Below are 19,804 nucleotides of genomic sequence, written 5' to 3' on the forward strand. Positions count from 1 at the left end.
TAAATTATTTAGTTAATATTATAGCGGAGGAGGGGTTTCGAATGTGTATTATACAATGCACTTATAGGCATGTAAGTTTGTTTCAAACAGTGTGCGCATTAACCGTTGTTATTCGGTCACTTAAAACACTAAAGAAACATAATTTTAACTAACGCTCTAACAAACAAGTTTAAACTTTAGGTAAACAAATAATAATATTACATATCATGAATACAAATACGTGCGTATAAACAGTTTACAATAAATAATAATAAAACAGTAATAGTAAGGAAAGTCGTCAATTTAACGCAACGCTAATACGGTGCAAGATTGATAATTTAACTTATGGTCCTTCGAGCCGGATGGTAAGAATTCGAACTTGGGAATTGTCTTTTTAGGGTTACGTACCCAAAGGGTAAAAACCGGGACCCTATTACTAAGACTCCGCTGTCCGTCCGTCCGTCCGTCCGTCCGTCTGTCACCAGGCTGTATCTCATGTGAACCGTGATAGCTATTAGGCAGTTGAAATTTTCACAGATGATGTATTTCTGTTGCCGCTATAACGACAAATACTAAAAAGTACGGAACCCTCGGTGGGCGAGTCCGACTCGCACTTGTCCGGTTTTTTATAATCAATATAAACATCTAGAGATTAGAGAGGTTTTAGAGTAAGTATCTTAAGGAGATGAATGTCCAAATTAATGATATTTCATAAAATAACTAGTGGAATCAAAATGAAACATCTTGACTGAATCAAAATAGAAAACAAACATACTTACCTACTTAAATCAAATCGAACTATAAACTCAAATAATATTATATTTTTACAAATCGAACGATTCCCTGTAGATGCGAGTCAGCAAATAACTTTTCTTAGTGAATTACCGGAGGCGGTTGACGCGGTTTCCCCTACACGATCATCGAAACACAGTAAGCAGTAAGACTGCACCAGCTCTTAGTGTGCTTAGTGCCTTTCTCCTTTGAGGTGTAAGGCGGCCCTCCCGCCGTTCTCCCTCCGTTCGAGAGGGCCATTCAGAGTCGGTTCGCGAAGCTCTCCGTGCTTGCTGCTTCAGTTTGGCGGGCTTAGCGTCAGTCAACAGTCGTGCGGTGCTGCCAACTTCGCGGACACGCTTGGCGGGAACCGACTCGCGGCAACAACCGACAATCCACCCCAAAGTTTATGTGCGCGTGAAACATGTCTATAAAATCAGACTATTTGATGCTTTTGCGATGGTTCATCGTAATAAATATTGCTGTGGTAAGCATTTATATATGTGTTTTTTATATACTTAAACGTTACTTATGAAAATTTGCAGTTACTACGTAGTTTTATGATTGTTACCAAATATTTTTATTTTTTCAATAATTATTAAGTACCTAGGTACTTTAAACCTACATTATAATATTTTATGGGATAGGTGTAAGTTATTTATTATTTATCTGTTGTAGGAGGTACCTATACCACATCGTATAGCACAGTCATAATACGTCTGCTTATTTTAAAGTATACCGGTCTACAGTTTCATGAAAAATATCAAGCAAGTTAATGGCAAACATTGGTTTCACTATTGAATATTGATACAACTGTTTTGTCTATCTCATCTACTTGCCTAATATTCAGTACCTACACGGTCGAAGGCAATAAATACAAAGCTTGAATTGCTATAAACTAACTTATTTATGTATTTAGGTACGTGTTTTAAGTTATTTGTATACCTACAGTATTTTTTTACAAAATTGCTAGTCTTCCTAATATAACTCTAAGTATATATCTAGGTAGGTACAGGATGTTAGGTATAGGTACATTTATATTAAAACCTTATTACTTAATCGTTTGATGAATGCATTTGAAACCCCTAAGCACATCACTGTGAGTACTACAGTTATAATATTAGTACCAGTTTGAGGGAAACTCACTAGATGGCATTTAAATAAAAAAAGAAAAACTCAATGACATTGTAACAGTGTCGGTCACACGTGACGTCACGTCTTACGTGTTACGCTCTCGCGAGTTTAAAATTTTTTCCCCATCACAAAAAGTGCACAGCTATGCTAAAGAAGTATTCACTTCAAAAAAATATTTCAATAAACAAGTCTATATTTCAAACAGCAAATCACATTAAGTACGTTTATAAACTAAAACAAGAAAAACATAAAGAGTCTGGGCTAGGGCTGCGGTAGGACTGCCCCGTCGTCAAAGTCAAGGATCTTTTAAATAGATTTAAATCATTTAAATCCATGTCGTGTCCCAAAAAAATTAATAACTAAATATAACTATAATTTACGTATCTCTATATCACCTGTATAACCTGAAACTTGTCCCAAACGAACGAAATGTTCCTAATTATAGTGAGATTGGATAGAACCTAGATAGAAGCAGGCGATGAAATTGATAAATACTACATACGACTACACAACTAAGTATTATTAGTTAAGTAATTTACCCACGCTACAAACTAAAAGCGAAACAAAAATCACTAATAAGTTTTTACTCTGCCTTTAACCTAATTAAATAAGTAAACTGTTAATCAGACCATTCAGTCAGTCAACAACGTCAATCTTCTATGAAATTGGGACGGTCACTTAACACTTGCACCCTCTGGTCTATCAAAAAACTTAGCTTGGTCTGACTCTAAGTGCCTATTAGGTACCTATTTTTAAATTGCACGAGTTACCACAGTATTTAATTAGTCACACTCAATAAAAAAAACCCGTGAAACATAAATCTAACTCCACATTTAATTTATCTCCATCACTAATCAGGTTTTAAATGCCGTTCAAAACGTTATCTTCACATCTAAACATACATTAGTCCATTACAAACTTACGATAACTAACTGTAATGATTGCAACACGGTGTCTGCTTGTACTTGCACTTGCTTCAAATCGAGTCTAAATCGTTCTTTAAAAGTGTACCTACTCGTAGAGTCGTAGCTACCGGTATTTTCGTTCATTGCCGTGACTATAGAATACATGCCATGTGAAGCACATTTAAACTCGTAGATATAAAGACCCAAACAAAGGAAATACATACATTATTTACAAATATTATAAAGTAACGAAAGTAAAATGTTTCTGTTTTTATGACTGAATTACTACATAGATTTCGATGAAATCTACCATGTAAAAAGCTTAAAATTACTGTCGGAAATACACAAGTGGTGGAAAAAGGACATAGACGGAATCCCACGCTTATGGGACCACGGACCCAAAAGACTTAGGTAATACTTAGAAAACTTCCACACACAGTATAAACAAATGATTGTGCTGATATTAGGCTTATTATTAACCGGGCAACTAAAATATTAAACAGGAACTTTCACTGGGGCTATAATAATATAATTTGGCTGTGCATTAATATTTTAGCGCCAATAAATTTATATTAGCCTCAAATTTAAGCATCATATTATTAAAAAAACTGGCAGCAAAATCAAGCCACCCAAAAAAATTATAGGCAATTTAAATTGATAGGCTGGCGTCTAAAATAATAAGTTGGAAACTAATATTGTAAAGCGATCATAAAATTTGGTTGTTGTACAGAATACCTAAGATACCTATAGGTATACATAAGCTTGAAATAGTCCATTTTTAGGGTTCCGTACCCAAAGGGTAAAACGGGACCCTATTACTAAGACTTCGCTGTCCGTCCGTCCGTCCGTCCGTCCGTCTGTCACCAGGCTGTATCTCACGAACCGTGATAGAAAATGAAATTTTCACAGATGATGTATTTCTGTTGCCGCTATAACAACAAATACTAAAAACAGAATAAAATAAAGATTTAAATGGGGCTCCCATACAACAAACGTGATTTTTGACCAAAGTTAAGCAACGTCGGGAGTGGTCAGTACTTGGATGGGTGACCGTTTTTTTTTTGCTTTTTTTTTCGTTTTTTTTTGCATTATGGTACGGAACCCTTCGTGCGCGAGTCCGACTCGCACTTGCCCGGTTTTTTAAATAATTTAAACATAATGCATACCTAGTACTTTAAATTGACAAATTTCCTAATCCACAAAACACCACAAATTATACTTATAGTCGAAATTCCTAATCATGAAACACCTAATGGCTATTATACCGTTAGGTCTTTAAATGTTTAATTACTAATTTCAATAGTTATCACGGTGTTCTGCAAGAGTCAAAAGATAGGTGCGACGACGAGCGAAGCGAGGAGGAGCATGTTAGGTTGACCGTGTAGTGATCAAACAAAATATTTTAAAGAACTTCATTTTAATAGATAGCCGTTTTCTTTATAAAATGTGCTTCATAAAATGGTCTCCAATATAATAATTCAGTTGCCAGATAAATATTTGGTACCTGCCTAAAAATAAACAAAAGCTGTAACGGCATTAAAATGTTGTCTCATATTGATATATTTCAAGGCTCTGTTTTTGTTGCCAATCTATTAATTTTAGTACCCATTTCTATTTTTTTAAACTACTCAAATTCGATTAATTAGTTGACCGGTTAAATACGTGCCCTGATATTACAGATAGTATTTTCCCAGCCAAGATTTCGTGTCCTGGCGGTTTAGGCATGGTCAACGTCATGTCGTATACCAGTCGTAGTGCTTTCGATAAGATATCGTCTCACCGACAAAGCACTGGCAAGGCTACGACACACGGCAGAGAACCGCTAGCCTGCCATATCAATTACTAGAGCCGCTCGGGTGCACCCAATTACGGGCTCTGGTTCACATGATTCCTATTCATCACCGTCTCGAGATTGCTCGCCGATTAAAAATCGATTTAGCACTCGGTGCAGTATAGCATCGATAAGTTACTTAACGAGATTACGTTGATTAGGGATTATTGATAAAATTCCTGGATGATGTTCCTGACTAGAGATGTGTCGTCTTCTTGACAGTCGCTGTACTTTAATGTCGTGTTGTCGTGTATAAGACTAGTGTGTGTCTCCTTGGATCCATGTACAGCAGTCAGTCCATAGCATGCGTGTCTTCCCTGCACAATCTGATTACTTCTACGTTACCTTAAGAGTGAAGCCTGAATAACTCAAAACTAAGGAATGCAAATCGGTTATTTTTTGTATGGAAATAACCGTGGTTTCGGTTAAAAACCGATTATTTCCATACAAAAAATAACCGATTTGCATTCCCTACTCAAAACCGAGGAAAATGCGCATGAGGAGACGTATAGACCACCCATAGTGGGTGGAAAAGGGTTGAAGTAAAAGAAGAGACTACCCTTGACCATGGAACGCCTTAGTGTTAAGAGTCATTTGTTTCACCCCATGTATATATTTATTTTGGCAAACATATTCGGAAACGCAACAATATTCAAGAAGTCTTCAAAACTTGTAACTATGAAATGTATGTTAAGCTTATGTGTATGTTATGCTTATATTTTGTAGAGCGAGAAGAGACCTATTTAGCACATAAACACGCTTCAGCAGCCTCATTGGACACGGTGCAATTATAATATAACATTGATTATTTTGACTACATGCAAAAAAAAAACTCTACATGTTATTAGTTGCGAGATATTAAGGAAGAAACATCAAAACATCTTGCAGTGCCATCTTGTCGTGTTACAATTGCCATTGCCGGTATTTTGCTATTTAGGTGAATCCACTTTTACCACACAATTTGGCTTAACGAAGATTGTGTAGGTACTATCAGATGGCGGGTAAGCTGAAGATAGCTAAAAGACGAGGGGTTGTTTTTTGAAATCTAGATGGCGCTACTTTAGGGACTTATAAATATGTCTGATCTATATTTTGTTAGACGTTTCTAATAAATCTCTTATATTGCCAACCATATATATCCTATATTGCCACCTATAAACTGAACTTACTGAGCCATGTTGATTGTGCCAGGATCAGTCGTGTTCCGGATCTAACGTCGGGTTTTAAGACCAACCGCTAAGTATAAAGATATTAGATATATGACAATTAAGGTTACTCATGTAAGCTACTATATTTTATTATACTTATTATACTTATATAAGATCTGGTCTTATTTATGAATGTTAGGTTATTCCAAATACTTCGCTTACTATCGCTTGGGCGATATCAGTACAAAACCTTTCTACGATTAGACTATGCTGCGATGCCGCGAAAATTCACTGATCTTCGGTTCTTATTCATATTATTATACTTTTTAAGCAGTTACTAGTTTTTGAGACCATGTTACACGTATTTGATTCTTTATAAGTACCTACTTCACCTACTTGACTATATAATGAGCTGATGCAATCACTAAAACTGAAGTAGCTACTGTTGAAAAATGTACAAAAAGTCATTAAACTTATATCACGGAAACTATTAAACTTCACTTACAGCTAAATAACTAACAATTACCCATCACACTTTATAATTATTACATGAGCATCATTACTGTCAAGCTATTTACTGGAATAGAATGCCCACTTGCAGCGATTCATGAAAATGTAACATCGGAAAAAAATATAGGGTGGTTTTCCGCTACTCAATGAACTCATACAGACATATTACATAAATGCATTTGTTTTAATTTAATATGGTATGGAATAAAATTGCGGGGCTTCATTCGGCATGGTTATGTGATCACTTGCGACATGCCGACTATGAGCCTTTTGAATTTAATGAAAACTAAATTGGAATCATTATGTGATTCTATTCGAAATAAGTTGAAATGTGGTAAAAGTCGCGAAATTCGAGTTTAACTATTAACTAAACTAAGTTGATAGTTGAATAATACTGGTAATGAAAAGTACATAATATAAATTGATACACAGAGAGCAGTGATATAATGAATATACCTACCTATTACAGTTAAAAAATATATTAATTTCACAACAGCTTGACATACTTACCTCTACATATTTAAAGGCTGCTATTTAACTGATCACCAGATTTAGTAAAATTTAATACCAAAAAAATCTATTTTACCACCCTAAAATCATGAATGATCACCAAAATTATAACACCATTTTAATGTGAAATGATTACCAATTTTATTACATTTTACTATCCTTTTAAAGGAAATGACACCAAACTAATCATTATTAACCCAAAAATAGTCAATGATTACCAAATTTCAAACCCCATTTTAATGTGAAATGATAACCAAATTTTTACATCTTGCTATCCTATTAAAGAAAATGACACCAAAATAATCATTGTAAACCCAAAAATAGTTAATGACCACCAAAATTTGAACTCCATTTTAATGTACAATGATAACCAAATTTTTAAATCTTGCTATCCTATTAAAGCAAATGGCTCCAAAATAATCATTGTAAACGCAAAAATAGTAAATGATCACAAGAATTGTAACCACATTTTAATTAAAAATGTGCAAACATTTAATATATCGTTATCCTATTAAATTAATTAATCCACTTCGTCATCTTTTTCTAGTAGCATTTTATTTCTGTAACAGTCGCAGTTCTAACCTAACCTAACCCACTTTTCTAGTAGCATTTTGTTTCTGTAAGGGTCGCAGTTCAAACCTAACCTAACCCACTTTTCTAGTAGCATTTCTTTTCTGCAAGGGTCGCAGTTCAAACCTAACCTAACCCACTTTTCTAGTAGCATTTCGTTTCTGTATGGGTCGCAGTTCAAACCTAACCTAACCCACTTTTCTAGTAGTATTTATTTTCTGTAAGGGTCGCAGTTCAAACCTAACCTAACCCACTTTTCTAGTAGCGTTTCGTATCTGTATGGGTAGCAGTTGAAACTTAACCAAACCTACTTTTCTAGTACCATTTCGTGTCTGTAAGGGTCGCAGTGCTAACCTAAGCTAACCCACTTAACTGATAGCAGTTTAACTTACTTTTCTAGTAGCATAACGAAATGCTACTAGAAAAGTAGATTAGGTTAGGTAGGTATGCGATGCGGGCTACGGGGGGTTGAGCGGGAGGGGCTAGTAATTTTGGCATCAGTTTACTTTATTTGGTAATATGTATACATTTTTTGGTAATCATAGTGGTTTATTTAGGTGAAAATATCGCATTAATTTGGTCTTCAAGATTTGGTGATCATTAATGATTTTTGGTGATCATTCAATATATTTGGTATTTGAAGACAATTTGAAGTGCAGTCGTAATTAAAGTGGTGGTACTTTTGTATTTTTAGGCCTTATTTTTTTGGTGTTCAGTAATTTTTTTTGGTAAGCATGATTTTTTTATTTAGGGTACCAAAGTATTTTTTGGTGGTCATTTATATTTGTAGCCATATTTAAATATCGGAAATATTAGTGCCTTACGGTTTTAAAATTAACATTTTACTTTTAATGTATATTTTTATTTACTCTTATGCAGGTAGTGTACTTTTTAGTCGACAGGTACTGTCTTTGTCTTACGCTAGTACTAGCACCTTACTGAAGAAAGGGATGAGCATATTTTCCCTGGTTAGACTATTCAGCCTCACTCAACTCACATCCATTTCGCTATTTCTTGGTAACAGAGATGGCAACACTAGCCGGTAATTGGGTGCTTCGCTCCCGGCGTTCCCTAATTACGGACGCGATTCCCACGCGAGCGGATAGATGCGGCATTAGGTAAACTTATAGATCACTTACCTTTTAGACGGAGCATGTAATGAACGTGATAACTCGCGTTTATCACGCATTGACGCGCATGTACAGTCGACATTAAAGATATATTTGCACTTTTGCTGCAGTTTTGCACCTTACTCCTTTGTAATAAGGCGAAAAATGAAAACATATCATAAGAATAAGAGCGTAGATCGCTCATTACAGATTTCTTATGAATCTTAAATTTGCAAGCTGAAGTTGCGTTCATGTTTACGATTTGTGGATATTTAGTGGTTTGTGGTTCATGGTTAGGATGCCATTTACATTAAATTAATTAAAACAACAATCTCAACAATAAGAATTGTTTAACTCAATATTAAGTTTTACGTGGGTCCTGGGGTGATCTTGTACAAAATATATAAATGGCACTTGGCTAAAGTACCACTACAATATTGGCCCGTGTCCTAGCAAATAATATTACAAGTAAAATAATTCTTTGCGGAGTCTTTGGGGGTAGTCTCTGAGTATAGTTGATTATTAGATGAGCAACCGCCTAAAGAAGTCACTACTGCAAGTTGAACCTTTTCGAGTATACTTCAAAGTCGCTTTTTGAACGGTTTCCATCCGGCCAACTTATGGATTGCAAGTAGGTACACGTAACTTTAATCCCAATTTCATGATCGTAGGTGGGCTTCAAGTCGGATGCAGTAGTTAGCAGTAATAGTTAGGTGCGCATAAGTTTAACTACTTACTGTGAAACAAATTGAATTAGGTAACTACGGACCGACATGGAACTTTGTGACAGTGACAATTATAGACAAAACAGTACGGTTACCATCAGTTTGTCACTGACATAAACGCCGTCGAGAACGTAATTTACTTTCTATACATCTCGCTCGCACTCGCATATTAGTGCAAACGGGATGTATAGAAAGTAAATTACGTTCTCGACGGCGTTTATGTCAGTGACAAACTGATGGTAACCGTACAGGTAAAGTACAGTCAGTATCAAAAGTATCTATTCATTTCAAAAGTATCATTCTCTAATAGCTTAACAAAAAGTGTTATGCCCTTATATGTAGAACAATTGAACACGGGGTTCTTGAATAACTATTTAAAAACTTAATCAAATATCTATATATTTTTTTTTTAATGTTCAAGACATAAAAGGCTTTTTTTTATTTATTAATATGTAGAATAATTGCGATAGATACTTAGCTACCTTTGAATGCGAACTGTAGAGATATGCCTCTATTTCGAAAAATATTCGCGAGTGGCGTGGCAGATACTTTTGGCGCGTCGTGATGTTAAGGGGCCCACTGATTAACAGTCCGCCGGACGATATCGGCCTGTCAGTTAGAACAAAATTTTGACAGTTCCGAACAACTGACAGGCCGATACCGTCCGACTGACTGTTAATAGTGTTAATCAGTGGGCCCCTTTACTGTTAAGTACAGCCAACATTAATTATCTATTTACAAGAGACTCCTCTCTGCAAACTGTATGTTTAATTAATGTGTAGTGTTTCGTTATTGGTACCTACATACATGATTTATAATTAGGTTATTATGTAGGTATTGCTATAATTAGGTACACCTTGTCGTTGGATTATGTTCTATCTATAAATATTAATAATGATTTAAAAGTCCCAATTCCAAAACTCTAAACTACCTTATCCTTAAATAATTGAGTTCGACAAGTTTTTTTTAAATTATTTATTTAATTTAAACACCTACATACGAGTACCTACATAATATCTATAGAACCTACCTACCTACCTATAGAATACCTATAGAATTTTTAGTTGCAACACTAGCGACATCGCTTCTCTTTTTCAGACATATTTTTCAGAAACGAAACCTTTTACTTAAACGTTTGTATCTTTTTCATATAATTTTAAAAAGTTTTGTCGGATATTGAATTATGTACCTGTGCTACGTAAATTTTATCACGTAGGTATTACTTACATATAAGTACCTACCTACGTATGTCTATGTAGGTATATCTAATACCTATATCTAATATATTTATTTTCTGATTGCGCCGGTCCCACACGCATAAAGGATGACTCACGCTAGGACGGGCCGGGCCCGGGCCGAAGCGTCCGACTTGTCATTTTCTATGACGGCTGATCGGTGATCACGTGGTGCTTTCCATAGAAAACGAAGCGCCGAAAGCTCCGACCCGACCCTGGCCCGGTCTAGCGTGAGTTATCTTTATACGGAGATTGACTGTTTTTAAATAGATAATGCAAAGGCATTAAACTGTATGTTTAATGTTTTCATTCCATTTAACGACTTCTGTGTGCGATAATTATTGCTTTATACGGGTATTGAAAGTTTATAGCACACGCGTGCGTATATACCTACATACCTACCTATACCTACATATTTAGTTTTCCGTATCTTTAAGTTCTACAGAACGTATCGTTCTATTCTGAACGTATTTAATCGATTTTATCGGTTTTCCATGAATGGACTTAAAAGAGTTTCTTCGTGTTCCTGGGCTAAAAGGAAACCATAAATGACTAACGTGATTTGTAGGAAAAGTAATTATGGTACAGAGTTTTATTTATTTATTTGAATTTTATTGCACAAAGATATACAATTATGTACAGATGGTGGACTTAATCCCAAAAGGAATTGTCTACCAGTCGACCATGAGGAAAATGAGGACTAAGTTTATATGAAAAGGCGATTTCGCGCGGGTCCTCCAATTTCGGCTCTGTACACGCTTGCGGAGACTTACAGGTTACGTAGGTACATCGTACATCTGTCAAAATAAGTCAATGTTAGCTGTTTGTCGAATAGTTAAACATACACAACTATTTATTTTTATAAATGTAGGTATATACTTGTTAACTTAATGATGATAAAAATTACTCGGTCAGCAATGAACGTTTCTCTATTCTGAATAAACCCCTTTCAGGTTTCGTTAGATATAAATGTTATATGTACCTAGTTAACAAGTACAGTACATTTATAAAAATAAATAGTTGTTATACTACGCAAACGGGGAATTGTTTAGGCTACGTACAAGAATATCCTATTAGTGACATTTTACTTTTTAATCCAGCTTTACGATTATAATAACTCGATTGTAGATCAATTAGATAAAATCCTTCCAGCTCAGTCCGTAGAAATGTTCCATCCTGTATAGCAAAATAAATTACAGTTACACTGAACGTTACATTACACATTAGATTAGTACCAAAGCGTTGTAGTAATATTAGCAAAAACTTAATAACCCAGTCGGTGACAAGAGAACTGCGTGAGTAAAAGCTATTGACATCAGGCGTAACCTTATTTTCAGTAAGTCAGTAATAACAGACGTTACGTTAACGATCGCCGTGATAACGCCATTTGCTTTTAACCTTAATTATGCTAAAGAGGTAGATAAGCACTTTAAACTCTCGCGTTTTGTACACATATTTAATTACACAAACGGGTCTACCGCGATATAATTTCATTGTTTTTACCTTTAATTCCGACGTTTCAGCTGAGTTGCACCAGCTGTGGTCACGGAAAGGTTATATCGCGGTAGACCCGTTTGTGTAATTAAATAGGTAGATAAGCAATAATTACTTAGTAATGCATCAATCCCGCGCAATGATTAAAGTATATTATTAGTAAATAAGTAGGTGGTGTTGATGAGGAAATTACTTCACCTAATATTATATAGAGTACGTATCTATGGCTTATACACACGTTACCTACCTACTGGCTTATACATATGTATGGTAGGTATATCAGCAATGACAACTTAATGCTTCAGTTATGTTACCTCCTTTCGAACAGGAGATCATATATTATGTTCGAATCGTGATCTGTAACGATGAGTTTCTCATTAGTCTCATTACACTCGAAGTATGTAAAGATGTATATGTAAATGTCTTTAACTCGCAATAAACCTGGGAGCAGGCATTATAGTACCCATATTAAAATACCCATTTCCATTTTAAACGAAAACCGCCAGTCTGCAGTTGTCAGTCTTCTGGCTAAGGTCAAACGATTGCTTAATGTGCACTATTGACTTAATCCTGGGCAGACACATATATATTGCGCCCGGAGGAGTTAAATAAGTCTGTCGAGATCAAAAAGATCCTGCAGCTGTTCGAAGTTGCAGGTTTGGATCGAGAGTTGTAGTAGACGGCGATCACTATAAATCAGGGATGGTCGTAGTGATACATAGGCAATGGAGCCTAATATAGCCCCTAACAAGAAGAAGAAGAAGAAAGTCAAACGAAGTCGCAATTAAAATAACATAGGAAGTCATAAATTAAAAAAGTCAAATTAAACTTTCCCAAGTGAAATATAGAACGAGTGCGGATTTCCTGGTACCTAGATACCCCACTTTAATCATCTTCATTCAATGCTAAGCTAATTCAATTCCGATACACAACAATAAAATTCTTATTAACCTTGTTAACCAACTCATGCGTAGCAAAACATATTAACCAACTCAAATGATATCACGCACGTAGCGATTGGTATCAACATCAACTAGAAAAACGGTCTGAGAAAGTGATTTGCAAAAAACATACAAAAAACCATATCACATGTGTTTTGCGTCGTCACACGGTCAATAACCCTATCCAATTATCGTTGCATAATAGGTTCTTTTTTTACAGTGATTAGATTGACTTTTTCAAGCGCGAAGCAATTTATGATATAGTAACTTCCTCCAGATAGTGTCAGCTCGTATTTATCGAGTAGCAGATGCTTGTTATTTGTCTTGGAGAACCGATATTCAGCTTACGAATTCTAAAAATGCTGACTTGGTGCTTTTTTAGAACATCTTTGGCAAATAGAGATTATTTGTTCGACACCAAGATATAAGTTGTCTGTTGGAAAGAGGGTCAGATATAATGGATACTGTCAACAACACCTAATCCTCTTGGAATACTTATTGGCTACCGTGTTGATGTAGACTACAGATTACGAGTAGGTTAGTGTAGTGGAGTGTAGGTATATCGCTAACGTCTAGTACGTCTACTAAATACAGTCATAGTTTCTTCATTGGAACAGTAATTATAGTTTATGAAATACCTTGTTCTTTTATTCTCAGGATTGTTCATAAGTTTATAAAGTAGGACAAAGGGACAAAGATATATTAGGTATAACAGATTCTAATAAAAAATAACGTATTTAAATATTTTAAAGGCGTACTTATCGATGTATGATTCAAGTCCCGTCATGAGGATTGTTTTTTCAACGCATGTCTTACTTATTGCCAACCGCTTAATACCTAACTATTCATTCAATCTCTGTCATTTATAAACTGATTTCAGAAGTCCCTACATATTTTGTCCAAATTAGAACCGTCCCAGTTTTAGACCTCCTAAAATATTACAACCAAATAAAAGAAAAAGCTGGTGTCGTGTACGTATCAAGAGGTCAAAGCTATGGCTTATGAGAGGGAGAAATGGAAAATACTCCACCGACAAGAGGATACCTCTTAAATTGAAGAAGAGAGAGAAAATATTACAGATAAACATAGATTATTTTCTAAAGTCCTTAGTTCTTTGATGCAACTTTAAAACAAACGTGGTTAGATGCATCACACAGATGTAGTTTTAAACATTTTCAGTAGGTAGTCTTATCTGCCACTTCACTTCTTAGATACTTAATTACCAAAGAAGACAGTTATTTAGTTTCATCACATCTCATCTCACCTAGTCCTTATAAAAAATCTCACTGAATAAGTTAATCTATTTGAAGATCTAATCTCAAATAGGTAGTCGAGGTACAATGAACTGTTTAACGTGGAACTAATTTCGATTCGCCATTTTCTTGATACAATGTCTATTGTGGTCTACAAATTAGGTCCAGGTGTGTTATTGCCAATGTTTAGCGAGCTGAGGAGGCCTATTCGAATGTCACTATCATCACTCACAGAACATCACGCTCGCACCAATATGCGTACGAGCAGGCGTGGCTCACTCCGCGATTTCGTCGCATCGCTACAAGTACATGCGGCCTACACCAATTTTGGTGTCTAGCCATAGTAGTTGCCGCGCACCGCGCAACGGACGCCTGCTCGCGCTTGCGCTACCTAGCGGTCATATCTGTCGTAATAGACGCGTTTTGTTAGAGAGTGAACCTTCTGTACTACTATTATTTATTCTGTGGACTCTGTGGTACGATACGAGGTACGAGCAACTAACTCATTGCGTTTAATTTACTTATGTATTGAAGTTCGGAGATATAGCTTCTACAGCCTAGGTCCCGGGTATAGTGGCTCTCTGAACGATCAGTAATATCAGTAGTAGGTATGCAACTGTTGTCCGATTCATTCCTCAGCGTGATTAGCCTATGTATTATGTTTCGATATCGATTACAGATGACGGAGATAAGTATTGTACATTATCTATTCATTTGCAGTGTATGAACCTGTCTTTGGAATGCCATTTTATCCGATTCATGATTGCAATCGACGCGACGCTTGAGAAGTTGAGATAGATTAGGAGATCGTTGTTGTTTTCTTATACCTCTTCCCCTATTTAGTAAACCATTCAACCCCTACACTATTAATAACTAAATAAAATAGGACGAATAGGGTTACCAACACAACTTTCCTTAGTATTTTTATGCAGTTAGTTTTATATGATACGAATGTAATGTGCCTAATATTGTCTAACTAATGATGCTGACCAGACAACCAAGTCGTATACCGAGCCTGAGTTGTGATATATACTTATCTACCTATTAACATTCTCATAGTCATATATATAAATAAGTATATCTCATGCAGCATGAAATTCTTCTACATGTCAATACTTATACGTTATTTTGAGAAAACTCGTCGTTTCCTAACCAATCATGGGTCGCACTGGACGCAGTTAGGTATGTATGAAGATTGAAGAATTAGATGGCCGAGCACCGGCCGACAATGGTGTCAAACACGGTACGTGTTACGTGAGTCATCCTTAATTCTAACTTCAATCCACGTTAGTAATTTTATGGTTTTCCAATTACCTCGTTTCACACTTGCGTTAACGGTAACGCGCGAGTTATCAATAGTAACGCAGTTCTGACCGTAATAGATCACTGTTGTTTGCGGTCTGGAATCTGAAATTGTTTTGGGCGTGAAGCTTTATAGAGTAACTTTCGTAGACTTCTATATTCAACCTACGGTTTAGACTGAATTAAACATTATTTCCTTGTTAAAAAGTTTATATTTATATGCAGTAACACACTGTCTGCTCATTTAAGCATCACGCAGGCCCGTTGTTTGCATGAAGTATGCGACAAATTTAGCTTATTAGTATGGGCACCGGGCCCTTTATTTTTCGGGCTAAGTGGGCCCTTAGAAAAATGTGTACAAAATTATACTTACCTATTTAAAGTGATAAGCACTATTCCGGGACGCTTTGCCAAACAAACTAAGTATCTTCCTTTACATAATAGTGCGTAGATACTTGAATTAATTGCCCTGATAACCTTTTATAGTTTACCCATTTTTGTAATCGAGCAATTAACTATTGCGCAACTTGAATTAATGAGTAAGTAGGTATGTAAATATAAAAATACCTCTTTATTTGAGCTTCTATCTACAAACAGCTCGATTGATTTTAATTTTTAAATTTGCCGTGAGTTTTTTAAGCTTGTCTCCGTTACGATCTTATAAATCTTTAAAGGCTGTAATACTTTTGGTATGGTCAATGTGGAGAAGGCGCCATATAAAATTGTTAGTTGGGAAGACGCTCGTATCATGTATACATACTACGCTCAGACTTAGTCAGAAAGGAAGAGTTCTGCTCCTTCTGCTCTGCTGACCTTCTGTTAGCGTAGCGTAGCTGTGTAGCGTGTGTACAAGCAGTTAGAAGCAAAGCAAGAGCTTGTAGACGGTCTTACATCTATGTTTGGTAGCTAAACGTCCTGACTTTTTTTTCGGACAATGACCTGTAGTGCAAAATAGACAACGTTCCATCTCTTTCAATGGATTACTTACAGTCTATTTCCAATGCGAGGGTAACTCTACTATTGTCTTAATTATCATAATTAACGATTTTGATGAAGTACCTAACCTAGGTTACTTTTGCAAAATGGAACCCCCGGGTGGAAGAAAGGGAAACAGCATAAACTATAAATATGTAACTGTTACCTACTATAAAATAAACAGTTAACAAATTTACGGCACACATTGTGAGACCTAAGGACCGACGCGCTATCAAGTCGTTTAGGGCATGGCACATAGTGAATGGCTGCCTACGGATTCCCATTGCTCAACTAACATTGTTGATACATTTAACAGGACTTTAAATCTTACTGCAACGAAATACGGTCCATCAAAGCTCAGCAGCACCTGTTAGCCAGAGTCGAGCGCTACATCCAGTATAAGTGCGCTCTCCAATCACGCATAGCTATTACGAATCCTGAGGTCATATTTCTATTGGTTTAGCGTTTATTAGTGAGAATATACGGCCTGGTCAGTGGTACCGTTGCACCGTCAGTGGTCCGGGTCGTGCCTTCGACCCCCCGTGCCCTATCGATCCATATACTAGGCCCTCCAGCCAATAAACTACAACTTTCCCTTGGCAGTCTAACCTAACAGCTACGTGCAGTAAGGATATTTATGTTTCTTGAAAGTTGAATTATACTGTGTGAAAAAATATAGATTTTTTTTAAAGTAGCGTCTAAATTGACACTTGATTTGACACTTGTCCCGTGCGTAGAGCCATAAGATAACCTATTTAGATTTTGGCACCTACAAATTTATAGATTATTATTTACGTTTTTTGTGGCCGGTAGCTGGTTAGTATATTATCAATGCATTGTCATCGGATCTATATATCCTTACCTCAACTTAATCTAACCACCGGAAGTGCGTGAAAATCTATTCTTTACATTTTATTACAGGGGGTGGTAAAATTTTAGTTACCTAAAGGCGTGTAAAAACACCATGGAGTATGGACCCGTGTTAGAACGAGTATACAGGTAATAATCGTTTCACATAGGGACGAAATGCTAAATGCAGTGAAAGGGTTGAAGTATTGCAGACTATTAAAATCCCTCCCGCCCTTGTGTCAACTTGTCCATTCTGAGTGTAATGTTGATTGAACTGTTCGGCTTACCACTTTTTGCGGGATACTTTTGCTTAATCCTGTGTTGGTTTAGTTTTTGTCGCCGGTTTAGTTTTTGTGAATGGCGTTTAATTAAATAAGCGTTACATAGCGACAGCCGGTATCGTAGACTGATAGCAAAAAGTGACTGATATCGATTTACGAGACAAAAGGATGACCACGCGATACGGTTGCTGGAGACATTCCGAGAATTTGATTATAATAATCTCTCACCCGAGTCTCATCGAACGAGACTGTAAACAGTATTCATATGTTAATGCGTACCTATTTAAATATTGGTACAAATGGCATTATTATAAATACGATACAAACTAGCATATCTTATAAATGTAAGTACCTACTTAACCCCTGGAGCGCCCCAGAATTACCGTAGTATGGAACTCCTATACTAGTTACCAGCACACGTGTCTGTTTAGGGCGCTCCACGGGTTAACATGAATTTTGCTTCTATGACGATGTGGGACAAAAAACTATTTACAAAAAAAACTGTCTTCAAAAAGGATAAAATAAAATATTATCCTATTTTAGTATATGTGTTACAAATTGATACGTTTGAAGTCGGTGCCCCAACCGAAACAGAACCCCCTTCTTCTTAGAAAGGAAGTCGGTCAAAAAGTAGTTATTCCCAGTTTCATCCGTAACCAAAATATCTGTATTTTATAAGTCTGGCATGACATTGGTCGAAGAAGTCTTACAGTGTCAAGGCTAATAAGGTCCATCACAAAATGGATTAAAAAATAAAATTTCTAATAAGAGTTTTTTTTAATGAAAATATTGTCACCCCGGCATCGATCATCACTCTGACATTTTGTGAAGCCCGTCGTGACAAATAGGTAGTGTTGTATCAATGATAATTATAATCATCGTGCTGATTAATAATTATTACAATTACTTACATTAAGTCGGACAAAAAGCCGCGTTACAGTTAGCCAAGGATTTAGAACCGTTAAGAAGATTTTAGAGTTCTCGGTAAATTATTAGAGCTCTCGTCCAAACATGTTTGTTGTTTAGTATTATTATCTTGTTAATAATCAGTTGTCTCGTTCAGCGCGCGTTCGAGTTCCTACCCGAGTAGGTAAATAATGTTGACGTTTAGGTTAGGTTTATGTCCTAGGTTTTGTTTCGTACTAAGCCCGAACAGAGGCCGGCTTGTGGAGTTGACTGACGTAACTAATATAACATATAATAATCGATTACATCTCTATAAATGTATAAATAATTATGTAAATGACCAAAACCATTTTTCGACATGTTTAAACGTAACGGTCACTCGTAAACTACAATACAAATCATAATATTCTAAACCACCTTATGAACTAATGTAAACCTACATAATGTGAATTGAGTTGAAAACTGTCATAGAGGTACATCCCAGGGACTTTTCCTGTTTCGCAAAGCTAGGGATTAAAACGAACTCATACCCTCCGCACAACATCTTCACGAAGTTTTGAAACATAAATAAAACTTATAAAATCTTGTGACGTTTTTTGTTCTTAAATTAATGACTAGGTTTTGAAAAATACCTAATTCATACAGGTATCATTATCAGTTTAGTAATATTTATTACTTCCATTTCGGTCATCCAAAGAAACCTGCATATAATTATTTACAAAATGTTTGCAAAATTTAAAAACAGCCAGTGAAAAATTTTGCCGTCTTAGCTTTCAGTAATATGCGTGTCTGCGGACAGACTTGGACAGACACATTTGTGCCTAGTTCGCGCAATAAATTGTCAGATTTATCTACCAGACACATCTGCCAGATAGATCTGATGGTCTATCTGGTAGATGGACACAAGGTCTGTGCCGACTTGCTTACTCTTGAGAAGTATGTATTATATAGGCTGATAATGATCATTGTCATTAATCATAGTAGATTTAATTTAACGTTGGTTATGTGTATGAAGATGTCATCGGTTAAGACTAATATTTGAATAATAAGTAGGCAGACAACTTAGGGGTGTAGAACAAAGTTACGTGCAGAGTATCGACTCTTGTCATTCAAACATCTCAAATATCGGACCTTGTATGATTCCAGAAATCGATGTTGTTTGCAATACGCAGTCGAGGTAGGCGAGGGTGGTCACCCCCTCTATAAATCACTGTCCGAATTACAGCGGTACTATAATATTCGTAATCCGGTGGTTGGACATGCGGTCGGAATAGGGCACAATCGCCCACAGCGGGGTCACCCTACACGGATCAGGAATTAATTGAAATTTGAAATGATTTGTCATTGTTGATTTGTTAATTGTGTTGATGAGTAAC

The 19,804-nt window shown here is 36.1% G+C and overlaps 1 protein-coding gene across 2 annotated transcripts in view; it reads left to right on the forward strand.

Moving 5' to 3' along the window:
• The first annotated feature begins 829 nt into the window (after positions 1–829).
• The window catches only part of LOC134792764 (sortilin-related receptor-like), a 57,815-nt gene continuing 38,840 nt past the window's right edge, over positions 830–19,804 (forward strand). Inside the window, exon 1 of one of the 2 annotated variants that reach the window (XM_063764087.1) lies at positions 830–1,237. In XM_063764087.1, coding sequence (XP_063620157.1) covers positions 1,175–1,237 — 63 coding nt within the window. In that variant the 5' untranslated portion in view covers positions 830–1,174. The remainder of the gene's footprint in view (positions 1,238–19,804) is intronic. The other variant, XM_063764086.1, reaches the window with a different exon arrangement.

Source organism: Cydia splendana, chromosome 8 (genome assembly GCF_910591565.1).
Source record: "Cydia splendana chromosome 8, ilCydSple1.2, whole genome shotgun sequence".
Taxonomy (NCBI): domain Eukaryota; kingdom Metazoa; phylum Arthropoda; class Insecta; order Lepidoptera; family Tortricidae; genus Cydia; species Cydia splendana.